The following is a 12,089-nucleotide window of genomic DNA, read 5'->3' as shown; positions in this document are numbered from 1 at the left end:
GTACATGGGCGGCCACCCGCATGCGGCCCTTGGCCAAGGGTGGCGCGCTGCCCGTGGACGGCCTCTCTGGACAGCTGGAGATCCACCTCGGGGCGGGGGCAAGACGGTCGCGATCCCCGCAGGCTCCCGTCCCTGCGGGCGCTGCCCTCTCCGCCGAGGACACTGGCGGTACTGTTACTATGCAGTGACTAATTACGAGTTTTGTTCGCAGAGCACAGATGTGTCGAGTCGGCAAAAATCCGAGCCAAATACCCTGACCGTGTCCCGGTGAGTAACCACGCCAGCTTCCTCTGAGTGCTTAGAGGCAAAGGTGGATAAGCGGTTTCCATCCTGCCCTCTCTTCTTTGATCAGATCCTACTAAGTAAATTCACCTTCCTTTTTGTGCCCTTAGATGTTCTAAAGAGGTCCCAAACACGTCTAACTAATGTAACATTCCCTCCTCTGCCCCAGTGCATATTGACAAGTAAGCAAGAGGGCCTGGCTTTCTAAACACTTTCCAGGCATGTTTATGGTTTCTCAGTGTCCTGGTTTCTTCTAATGGCAATTATATCCCAGCAGATATCTTCAGTGTCTTGAGGATTCATTCTGTGCCTGATCCCAAGAAAGATCATAAATTCTTTAAACCTTGACAATCTTCCATCCTGGCTATATGAGGAAGGTGATTTTCCATCATATATTCCATGCCTGTAACCAGTCTTACCATGGTGAATCTCCCCATGCAAACCCTGTTGCTTGAAGAGGCAGTGCAAGTGGCGACCCCTTCTTTCTGCATTAATACCTACCTGTCTGCTAAATAGTGAATGACTTCTCTTCACTCCGCAATCGCTTTTATCATGTTTCAGTCAGTGGAACGACCACACTTCACATCCTTATGTAACAGCTAGCAACATGTCCACATTCTCAACTTACCTGCTTGTGAGTAAAATTTCCCATGTCCCATCTGACCACACGCCAGTTAGTGCCACTCCTGTCTGACCTCTTGGTAAATGACTTACCTATTAGACAGCACAGCCCAGGGAAGAACCTCTAATCCCACTGACTTTCTCTGCTGCTGAGTTGCACCTAGTCACAGCATCCTCTCCAGCTGCAGTCTGGCAAGCGGATCCAATCTTTGCCATTCTCTGCTTGGCTAACTACCCCCTCGCATATAGACTGTAACATGCCAGTGACCGTACACCTCCAGAGATACCCATTTGTCTGTTGCAAGAATATCTCTCATAACCCTAGGGGAAAAAGAAAGTGAAACTCACAGTGTGAGTCAGAATTACACGATGCTGTATCAGGAATGGACAGCAAGGGGTTGGTGGATACAGGAATTAAATCTCAAATTGCAGTGAGATGCTTTGTCTGGGCTGATACATGTTTTCTGCTTGATGATTCAGATTGAGCCATGTACCTTCCACAAAATCGTTGGCATCAAATATATTTTTGACATTTAATAGTCAACGGTGTTTTTCAGACTTAATGTATGCTTCCTGCTTTCCAGGTTATAGCCTGCATCCAGTGACACAGGTCAAAGTGACTTCAATTCTCAGCTGCTGGTATCTGTCAACCTGGATTTAGAGACGTTTCAGTGGTTCAAACCTATTAAGACAATATATGAACATCCTGCCTCTGTCCTAGGCTAGACCTTTTAGGAATAACATGGGAGGTGAAAGAAATTCATGCTTGCTAAGCTCTGCAATTTTAAATTTGCCCGGGGAATCAAGTGGTCTAAGGGTTAAAGGTATCTATAAGTTTTACTAGAAGCAATTCATGAACAGCCTTGACTTCCAGTTATGACAGTTTCTGCATTATGAAGCTAAAATGCCTAGTATGTTATTGTAATCTTAAAAAAAACCCCAAAACTATCAGTTGTTAAGGCTTCAATATTCCCTTCAGGCTGTTCTTGGTCCTCTTTACAGTTCCCGCATACTAAATTGCAGCTGCTATGCCCTCCTGCTGTTTCTGTAGGCAGAGCTGAAGAAACTATAAGGAAAACCTTCTCCAGATTGTAAGATAGCATATTTTGTAAATTTACTTGAGCATTACCTGTATGCGTATGCTGTAGCAATGGAGAACACCCAGCTAAGGAATGGAGACACTGGAACCTCTTGTAAGCCTTATTTCCCCACGTGCTGCCTTTTTCCTTCAGGAACTAGCCTGTGAGGAGCAATAACTGTTAGGTCCTTTCCACAAGTAATACTTAATTCTCCTTCCTCATGTACCTGTTGCCTTTTGTTTGGTTTTGTTTGTGGCCATCTTTCATTCCTGTAGTCAATTTCTAATTTCCTAATGTACGAAGACAGATGCTCTAATGCCAGTTCAGCATAATACAGAGCAGAGAATAGCATCAGTGAGTTGTACCTTGACAACAATAACACAGTGGAACAAACAATATACCTTAGAGTGCAGTTATATTCAGAATAACACATTAACAACAAAAAAAAAAAATCTGTTTTCCAGTGCTAAAACCAGTATGTTATTGCAGACCTGAGTCTACAGGCATCCTAAAATAGTGATTGACATAGGTACTCTTTTTTTCAAAGTTGCAAACAAAAGCCTGTTGGTGCTGCAAACATCATCTTACCTTGGCATCTCTGCTTGGGTTCCTACCTGGTTTTGGTTACCAAATGCTCCCAATATAGGCAGAGAGTAGCCACGTTCCTATGGTGGCCTAGCAGCATAAGCACGAGTTGTGATTTTTTAATCATTATTAGTATTAGTTATTTTATTTTTTTCCTTATGGCCTACATGTCCCATCATATATAGCTAAAACCTACACTTTATTAGTATGGCTTCACTGTCATCCTGTAACTTCATCCAGTCAGCTGAAGCTGTAATCATACAGTTTTCAACATCAGGTGTATACACTGCTGGATTATCCAGCAGTATAAGTCTGGTACAGCAGAGGCACACAGACAAGATTACATCGCAGCACCTTTCTGGTGATTTGATGGAGTGCTTAACTGGCATCCTTGACAGGCCAACTGGTATTGCAGTGTGTGCTGCAGCCATGCTTCATTTCTCTTCCTTGAGGCATTGTTGAGCCTGGCTGAAAGGCTTGGTAGCTGGCTGTGGAAGTCAATAACCATTGCCAGATTAATTATAGAAATGCAGCGAGAATGGATGCCAAATTAAAAGCAGTACTGTAAAGCACTGTAAAAAAATGAACATGTAATCAGTCTATGGCGGACTAGAACCTTGCATTGTAGCACAGTTGGCACTGCAACTCTGCCAGAGTTTTGATGGTATTCCGATGTAACGTGGCTTCTTCAACTCTGCACTGAGCTACCTGAAGTATGCTTGTGCCTTTCTCTACTTAGCGTAACAGCTTCTGACATACTGGTACGTGTTGCGTAATGGTACAGGATGCTGCACGGATGAATACATAAAACTTCAGGGAGACAAAAAAAAAAATCAATGAATACTCTAATGCTCTAGATAGAAGCCTGAGAGCCATTTTGGCATCTCTGGCTTGTGCACAACAGGTGAAATGGCAGATTAGATACTAGACTTGGTTGGTGGTTCTCCCTCCCAGTTACCTAAAAATTGATGTTTTTAGCTTCAGTGTTAACTGAAATCTATTTCTAATGTTTCTTCCTTTTCTTTTCTTTTGCTATACACTGTATCAAGGCACCTGGTTCTGCCATCTGTTAGGAGCAACTTGGGACATTGTTTAAAGAAGACAGTTTAAGTTGGAAGGGCGGAGGCGGTGTGTGTATTAAACCAGTGTTTCTTCATATTGTGTGATTTTATTTAGTCATACAACAATTCAAAAGAGGATAAGGCATGCTTGTTGCAAACTGGAATTCTGCGTAACACAAGATTTCAAGCAATGATGGTCGCACTTGCATGTCCTGTGAGGAGCAGCTAAGGACTCTGGGTTTGTCTAGTTTGGAGAAAAGGAGGCTGATGGGCGACCTCATTGCCCTCTACAGCTTCCTGAGGAGGACATGGACAGGGAGGTGCTGAGCTCTTCTGCCTGGTACCCAGTGACAGGACACCTGGGAAGTGGTGCAAAGCCGTGTCAGGGGAAGGTCAGACGTGACATTAGGAGGCATTTCTGTACCACGAGGGTGGTCAGGCACTGGAACAGGCTGCCTGGAGAGGTGGTTGATGCCCCAAGCCTGTCAGTGTTTAAGAGGCATTTGGAAAATGCCCGTAGTAACACACTTTAATTTTTGGCCAGCCCTGACGTGGTCAGGCAGTTGGACTAGATGGTCGTTGTAGGTCCCTTGCAACTGAAATATTCTGTTCTACTCTTTTTTTTATGTTGTGATAGCGACAAAGCCAAAATAAGCAGCATATGTACAAAGGGAATGCATTTCCTCAGATCACCTGCCATTGCTCAGGTACCAGCGCTGCAGTCTAGTTGAATTTTTCATGACTCCAGTACCGATGAATGGGGCAAGGAAGGAATATGGTTAAATGGATTCCTCCATTTATTACTGTCAACTGGGGTAAGTGAGAAGACAGAAGTTCTGGACTCCTTCCTTCAATCACCAGTTAGTTTAAGGGCAGTAGTGCAGACAAGCCACTCCTAAACCTTAAGTTTTCAAGCTGCCTGTGCTTAGAACATCTCAGTAGATGCCAGTTCCTCTCTTGCCCCTGCTCCCCAAGCTTTTTTTGCAGAATACACCATTTTTGGATAGTACACATGGGGAACTTCAGAACATTTTGAAAATTAGCCATATTTAAGCACAACAGGACATAATTGTCCTAGTATGAATAACACATGAATAGCACTGTCCACAGTGCAGTAATTTCATATCATCAGTGTACAAAGAGTTAAAACAAGCACATACTTTCCCGTCACAGGTTTCTTTGGGGCATGTTGCATCTTTTTACCCCATGACTGTGAACCTCAGGCATAGAATTTTTGAGCCATTGTGTATATAAATGTAGGTTTTGGTGCAGTTGTAAAATCAGGTTTTTCAGTGCTGAGCCAGTCCTACCTCTTATTTGGGTGCGGTCAAGAAAAGCATTTTGTTCCTCCCCTCTGCTCACTGTTGTAACCTGTACCAGCAACCAATTTACCGAGCTGTCTGTTCATACCAATCCTGAAAAGCCTGACCTTCACCCCTGCCCTTTACAGGTCATAGTGGAGAAAGTCTCAGGATCTCAGATTGTCGATATTGACAAGAGGAAGTACTTAGTTCCATCTGACATCACCGTGGCCCAGTTCATGTGGATCATCAGGAAGAGGATTCAACTGCCATCTGAGAAAGCAATATTCCTCTTTGTAGACAAGACTGTCCCACAATCCAGGTAAGAGGCTATTCACTTAGTATTCAGAACCATTTCAGCAAGCCTGTGCGTATCAGGGACAGTAACTCCCCTCTTTGAAGCTTATTTGGTGATTTTTAGACGTTTGTTTACATCTTAATCATGAGTTTGATAAACATCTTATTTCTTGAGCTAGGCTGAAAGGAAACCTGGCTGAAAAATATATGATGATTTACTTCCACGGCAAGAGGGTGAGCTCTGGAGTTATTACGATATCTTTGGTTGAGTGCAAGAATATTTACATCATCAATGCCAAAAAAAAAATCAGTCTCAATGTAACAAAAAAGTTGCATGTTAAATACTCAAAAGCAAATGCCAGAAATTATTCTGAAAAAATACTAACCTGTCAGCTCACAAAGAAATTACAGACTAGTTGCTGTTACTTGTTTTAAAAATTACGTATTTTTTTCTATAAACATAAAATGCAAAATGACTATAGAAAGGTTTCATTGTTGTCTGCTACATACAGAATAATGTATAGCAGAAACAGCTACTATAACTGCTTTCTATACGAGATACTTCAATAGTATTTGAGGAAATAGTACATCATGTGTAATAGTACTGTAGTCCTTACCTGTGTAACAGTAACAGTCCCTCCAGGCAACCTGTCCAGACTCAGGAATATTTTTATTTACTTTGTGATACAAAATAGGGACCTGTGAGAACCATCTTTTTCTGCTTGCTTTCTTCTAAGAGTATTAGGAGTGCCTATATGTCATCTTCTTAACAGTGCTGTAGAACTGCTGGGAACGGGAAAGAAAAAGAAAGGGCACATTGTCTCATCTCGTGTTTACAATGAGATGTCACCTCTGCTGGAAAAATAAGGCCTTGAACCTTCAATATTGATGCAAAAATGGTAACTTGTTAACAGATAACCAAAAATCTAATCTGTTAACGTCTCCGCTGCTCTTGTAGGCTGACTTTATTACATAGATCGCAAACTCTTGACATCCTTCCCTCCTCATTCAGAAGTTTATCTGCTAGTCAGCAGTTCGTTTCTATTTCAAGTACTGCCTGCAACTCTTCCCAGCTCCTTTCTTGGGTAAAAAGCCGCTATTGTTTTCCCTGTCGCTCCCGTTCAGTCTGCACCTTTCAGTTCACCAGCCTTTTCTCAGTCCTGGGAAGTCAGAGGAAGGTGAGCTGAGGTGCCATCATTTGTGCAGCTGACTGATGTCAACTGCCTGTTTCATCTGTATGGTCAGAGCAGTTGTACTGGCCAAGTAATTGTTTGTGTTTCTTCTTGTTTTCAAAATACAGACATTGCCCTAAAGACTGCAATTGGTTAGACTGTGAAGGGCCACGTGCCTATTCCATTTAAGAAAATTTTCATTAGATCAAACATTCAAAACCTTATCCACTGAAAAAGCACTACTTTCTGGCTAACTTGTAATTTATTGCCCACGCATTTTGGTACTAGCACTACTTCATCACTTTTTAACAATATAGAAAACAAAGCTTTTACTCCCCAAAACAACCTGGACCTCAAAGAAACAGTCCAAAAAGCACACATTTGGTAGACTTGAGACCAGCTGAACATTCACAACTACACCAGGTGGAGAGAGAAATGAGGTTGCTCACACAACAAGATGTTAATGCAGCTGCGTTCAAGGAAGGTGCCATCAGGCATCAATAATGGATGATTCAGAACCTGAAATACATCCAGTGACTAATATCCAATAAAATAAGGAAGCATTCTGATAAACGCATTTGTGAAGAAGTAACAAAAACTTAGACACTCAGCAAAATGATCCTGGGCTCTCTGCAAATTCAGGAGTCAACTGCTTTTCATAGATCCTCATGTTTGTATTTTAATTTCCACAGAGACTTACAAGTGTTGGCTTTTATTAATCCTTGTTTATGTGAGGTTCTAACTGTTACTGTTTGCAACTGTAACCGCTTCTCTTTTCTCCCTTTCAAGCTTAACTATGGGACAACTTTATGAGAAGGAAAAGGATGAGGATGGATTCTTGTATGTTGCCTACAGTGGAGAGAACACATTTGGGTTCTGAATGGTGGGTCTTGGCTACTATATCATCCTGCTGTGTATCTTGTAAATAGCTGATCATTTTCTGTTCTGACATCCACAGAAGTTCCTTCTATATACATGCATTTGTAACTGGATTTATTTCTTAATATATTGCTAGGTCTTGTTTTATTAGACTGTTAAATTATATAAAAAAAGTTTTGTTGGTTTTGTGCATTTTTTTTTTTCTCATGGCTATGAATTCCCAGAGCCTCGCTCCTTTGGGGGATACATTTGATGACATTGATAAATAACAAAGCAAAGTAGTTGGGCTATTAAAACATGAAAAGAAGAATATGCATTTATTCTGTTTTGAGGTGTTAGTTTAAGAAAAATAAAACCATTAAATTAGTATTGGGAGCACTGGATTTGCTAGCTTATCCTAAGCAGGAGCAAGATGCTGATCATGTTGAAATGAGCTAATATGTTCCTCTTTCTCAATTAACAAACACATACAATAAAAATTCCTGTCACAAACAGGCAGTGCTGTCATTTCTTTATGTTAATTTTGGCCAGAAAGTTATACATCACATTTACTAGACACTGTACAGCTGCTTATATTATTTACTAGACATTGTACAGCTTCTTAACCTTCGGGATGTGGATGATGATAGAAAGAAGAAACAAGGAGGTATCTGTAGGTTCCAAACCCAATAGCTTCAGAGCTACTCAATCTCATCAGGAGAAGAGCTACGCCTGCCCACAGGTTATCAATGGAGGGATAAATACTATGGGCTTTGGCAAGCAGCACCTAGGTGACAAAAGCATAACGTGTAAGGGAATGGTACCTAGGAGAAGGAATGATACAAATGGGAGATCAGAGAGCTGGAGAACTGGAAGGTATAATTTGTACATGAGTTATTGCAGAGAGAGAAATAATTGGTAAGGAGTTCGGATTAAAACAGCTGCATGAACAGCTCTTAAAAAAAAAAAAACAGTAGTTGTGTTACAGATAATTATATAAATATACATGTCCTTTCCAAGTAAAAATTCTGTAGCTATTGAGATACTGTAAGGACATTACAGAAGCAAGGATGTGAAAAAACAGCTTTACTATACAGCTGAGTGGTGTGGTTGACACGCCCGAGGGACAGGATGCCATGGAGAGGGACCTGGACAAGCTTGAGAAGCGAGCACATGTGAACCTCATGAGGTTCAACAAGGCCAAGCACAAGGTCCTGCACCTGGGTCAGGGCAACCCCTGGTATCAATCCAGGCTGGGAGATGAAGGGGCTGAGAGCAGCCCTGCCAAGAAGGACTTGGGGGGTACTGGTGGATGAAAAGCTGGACATGAGCTGGCAATGTGTGCGCACAGCCCAGGCGGCCAACCTTACCCTGGATTGCATCAGAAGCGTGACCAGCAGGTCAAGGGAGGTGATTCTCCCCCTCTACTCCCCTCTGGTGAACCCCCGCCTGGAGTACTGCGTCCAGCTCTGGCGCCCTCAGCACAGGAAAGACATGGACCTGTTGGACTTAGTCCAGCGGAGAGCCCCAAAAATGATCAGAGGGCTGGAACACCTCTCCAGAGAGGTGGGATGGTTCAGCCTGGAGAAGAGAAGGCTCTGGGGAGACCTTAATTGTGGCCTTTCAGTACTTGAAGGGGGCTTAAAAGAAAGATGGGGACAGACTTTTTAATGGTTTTAAACTAAAAGAGCGTAGATTCACACTAGATAAGGAAGAATATTTTTTTCATTGAGGGTGGTGAAATGCTGGCACAGGTTGTACAGAGAGATGGTAGATGCACCCTCTCTGGAAACATTCAAGGTCATGTTGGACAAGGCTCTGAGCAACCTGATCTATTTGAAGATGTCCCTGCTCATCCCAGGAGGGTTGGACTAGATGGCTTTTAAAAGTCCCTTCCAACCCAAACTGTTTTATGTATCTACTTAATTGAGGCAAAGAAGTAGAATTAGAAATGTTGCATGCAAGATAAAGAATTCAGTATCAGTTCCTCCAGTTTTTGAGCACTATTGCCAAAGCACGTATACAGCACAGCAAAAGTAGGGACTCTGCCACAAAACCAAAAAATAGTTGTTATTCACAAGGCTGTCAACTTCTCCAAATGGGCTTAAAAAGCTACTTGCACTTACAGGCAAAGAGGCAAACTTGTGGCTCTGAATGAGGTGGGGATGTGCTGAAAGAACACTCAGTTGACCTAATTGCACAGTACTGGAGTTCACAATTTGATATTAAAGGAACACTGGGTTGGAAAAGTGGCATCACTTTGAACTTCGTAAGGCAACAAGGAAACACTAATTACTGCTTAGATTCCTAATAAAAGTTTAACTTCATTTTCTTGCTACAAGGTGCAGAAGAGTTTAATTTTTAAAGTGTTTCCAGTCACAGTGGAAATTTATCACTTTCCAAGCTTAAATCAAATTCATACTAACTCAAACTCCCCTGAAGTCATCTTATGCCTAGAATTATGTTTGGCTCTACAGTTATTAACAGGTACTGGCAGAAGGACTCCAAAATGAGAGGGAGTAGAGACGTTGAAATGCCTGTGACATGTTGACACTACTCTACTATGAAGGCCTGTCCCAGTAACAGCGCTGGATGTGCTTACTCCTGAAAATGTGTTGATTTCAATAAGCCTTTCTTTATTCAGAATAGCACTGCAATGTATAGCACTGCTTTAGTAAACATTCCGTCACTGCTTCCATCATGAATTCCTTCCACTACCCCCCTTTCCCCGCATTTAGTATTAATGTTTACTCTTAATTTTTGATTCAGAATGAAGAAAAGTGGTTTCATCGGTGATTTTTTTTATTACCCTTTAATACTGGAACATGTTCTGTTGGTTATGTCTATGGTTATCAAGTATTATTTTTTGCTAGCTGTTAACAAGAGAGTAAGAAGTGTAACTTACAACTGCTAGATAAAGCTAATCACATGCTAGCACATAGATACATCTAAACAAAACAAGGGAAGATTAATTCTTATTTCCAATGTTATGATCTAGGTGACACTTGGAATAGCCTTCATAAGCCTGTAAAAGAAAATATGTAACTACTCTCTTTAACATGTCTGTAATTATTAGTTTAGATTTAGGAGCCCAGGTACACAAGTAATTCCAGAGAATGCAAGGATAAATGTTCTACAGCAGTAACTTTACTTTCCATCTGCAGATGCACTTAAAATGTCAATAAAACATCGAGATACTTCCTTTTGAAATGCATAGATGAAATGCATCCCTTTACATAGTAGAGTCACTCTTGTAAAATTAGCATTTGGGTCCCATATGATCTTCACTTTCTGTTAACCCTTCAGGACTGGGAAGGCTTTTCAACTTATACACTGAACAGATAATGAAGAAATACCCCACTATTCCTACAGCAACAGTTCTACATCACCTATCTTTAAGCTTACTTGAAGTGTCATCTGATGTAATGTAACCAGTACTGGATGAATTTAGATGATCTTTCCTCAAAAATTATCTTGCTTCCACACGTAAACCACTGCTGCAACCCTCTTATTTTATAACGACATTACCAGATTCTCAGGATGGCTATGCTTTGAGAGGAAGAACTGCTGGCCCCCCTCCACTACATTTGGCTACAATTTTACTCCAACACCGTTCTTCCCTCCTTACCAACAGTAGCTTCCCAGAAGTAACTCACACTTCATTTCCATACTCGCGTCTCAAGCATTTTCTCCAGGTGTGGTTTCATAACCACCTAATAGCTTGTAACAAGTCAAAGGATGCCTGGCTCTACCTCTTTCTGCCCTCCACTGTGCAGCCCTAGCTCTTGCTTTCCTCTAGTGCTTACTGGGCTTATTCCAAAGATGAATTAATTGCTGGTGAAAAGCTACACCTTGTTTTGGGCTCATGGTTTGTTTTTCTACAAAGACAGTAATTTGAATAGTCTTCAGTTTACTCTGAACATACTGAGATCAGTAAGCTCTCCAGCTTTTGTAAGGTGAGTGGTGGAAGCATACTGCAAAGATCAAAACCTTGCTTTTTCAAAGGTAGCGGGATGCTAGCATGTTGTCTCATGGAACTGCAGCCTCCAGCTCAAACAGATTGTTTACTTCTACACTTGAACAAAACCACTTGTTTCTATGCTCTGGTTTTGACTTCCTTGAAGATAAGGAGGCAGTCTGCCCAGCCTTCTTACTGTGATTGAAAACAGAACAATTTCTCTAATAGCGAAGCTGTTAAAGACATCCCACTCAAAATACGGATTACAGTTTCTTTGTTCTGACAAATAGGGCCCTTTAGTCCCCACCCTAGTTTGGGAAAATCAGGGACTTATCTGGGTAATACAAATATGCTCTGTAGAGCATTTTACACATGCCTTGGGAATCTCAGTGCCCTCATATGCTCTGCTGCTCCCATTGCCAATTGTTTTGTTGTCCTCATTAAAAGAACTGTGGGCACTTCGTTCCCCCTACTTCACGCCCCCTCCCCAAACTCTGCTCCCCAGTGGCAGTCTCTGCATTCTACTGTCCTCCCTACACCGTGCCTATCTCTGTTTTTCAGTGTATCAGCTATTCCAGTGCAAAGGAGCGATACAAGCTTGGAACACGTCAACTGCTACCTTCCAGGAGCAATTCTTGCAAAGATCTGCTGCCAGCGATGAAAGTTTAGTTTGCTACCTCTTCCAAAATCAGAGATTGTGATAACTCTTCTCTCTGCATTTTTCCCCTTCTGATTTTTAAAGCAATTTCTTGGTACTGCCTACAGCATTTCCTGACAGCATGGTACAGCCTACAGCATTTAAATACTTGTTTTCAATCTCAGAAATGCCATCCAGTTGAGTATGAGATCCTGCAGGCTTAGCCCCTCAGCCGTTT

The 12,089-nt window shown here is 41.8% G+C and overlaps 2 protein-coding genes across 2 annotated transcripts in view; one reads left to right on the top strand and one right to left on the bottom strand.

Moving 5' to 3' along the window:
• The window catches only part of TMEM231 (transmembrane protein 231), a 5,360-nt gene extending 5,338 nt beyond the window's left edge, over window positions 1-22 (bottom strand). The window contains exon 1 of the mRNA XM_009894086.1: window positions 5-22. Coding sequence (XP_009892388.1) covers window positions 5-22 — 18 coding nt within the window. The remainder of the gene's footprint in view (window positions 1-4) is intronic.
• Window positions 21-7,764, top strand: GABARAPL2 (GABA(A) receptor-associated protein-like 2). The gene is made up of 4 exons (XM_009894085.1): window positions 21-168; window positions 212-267; window positions 5,079-5,251; window positions 7,188-7,764. Exons 1-4 carry the CDS (start codon window positions 21-23, stop codon window positions 7,276-7,278), a joined length of 468 nt encoding a protein of 155 aa, XP_009892387.1. The 3' UTR covers window positions 7,279-7,764.
• Window positions 7,765-12,089: the final 4,325 nt, after the last annotated feature.

Source organism: Charadrius vociferus, unplaced genomic scaffold (genome assembly GCF_000708025.1).
Source record: "Charadrius vociferus isolate BGI_N301 unplaced genomic scaffold, ASM70802v2 scaffold341, whole genome shotgun sequence".
Lineage (NCBI taxonomy): Eukaryota > Metazoa > Chordata > Aves > Charadriiformes > Charadriidae > Charadrius > Charadrius vociferus.
Note: the sequence above shows the minus strand (reverse complement) of the source record. Positions and strands in the feature narration are given on the sequence as shown.

What these genes read in the sequence shown, in the direction of transcription:
- GABARAPL2 (XM_009894085.1), top strand. Translation starts at nt 21, where the DNA reads ATGCGGCCCTTGGCCAAGGGTGGCGCGCTGCCCGTGGACGGCCTCTCT. An exon ending in AATACCCTGACCGTGTCCCG is followed by an intron (nt 268 to 5,078) that starts GTGAGTAACCAC and finishes TGCCCTTTACAG; the next exon opens with GTCATAGTGGAGAAAGTCTC. An exon ending in AAGACTGTCCCACAATCCAG is followed by an intron (nt 5,252 to 7,187) that starts GTAAGAGGCTAT and finishes CTCCCTTTCAAG; the next exon opens with CTTAACTATGGGACAACTTT.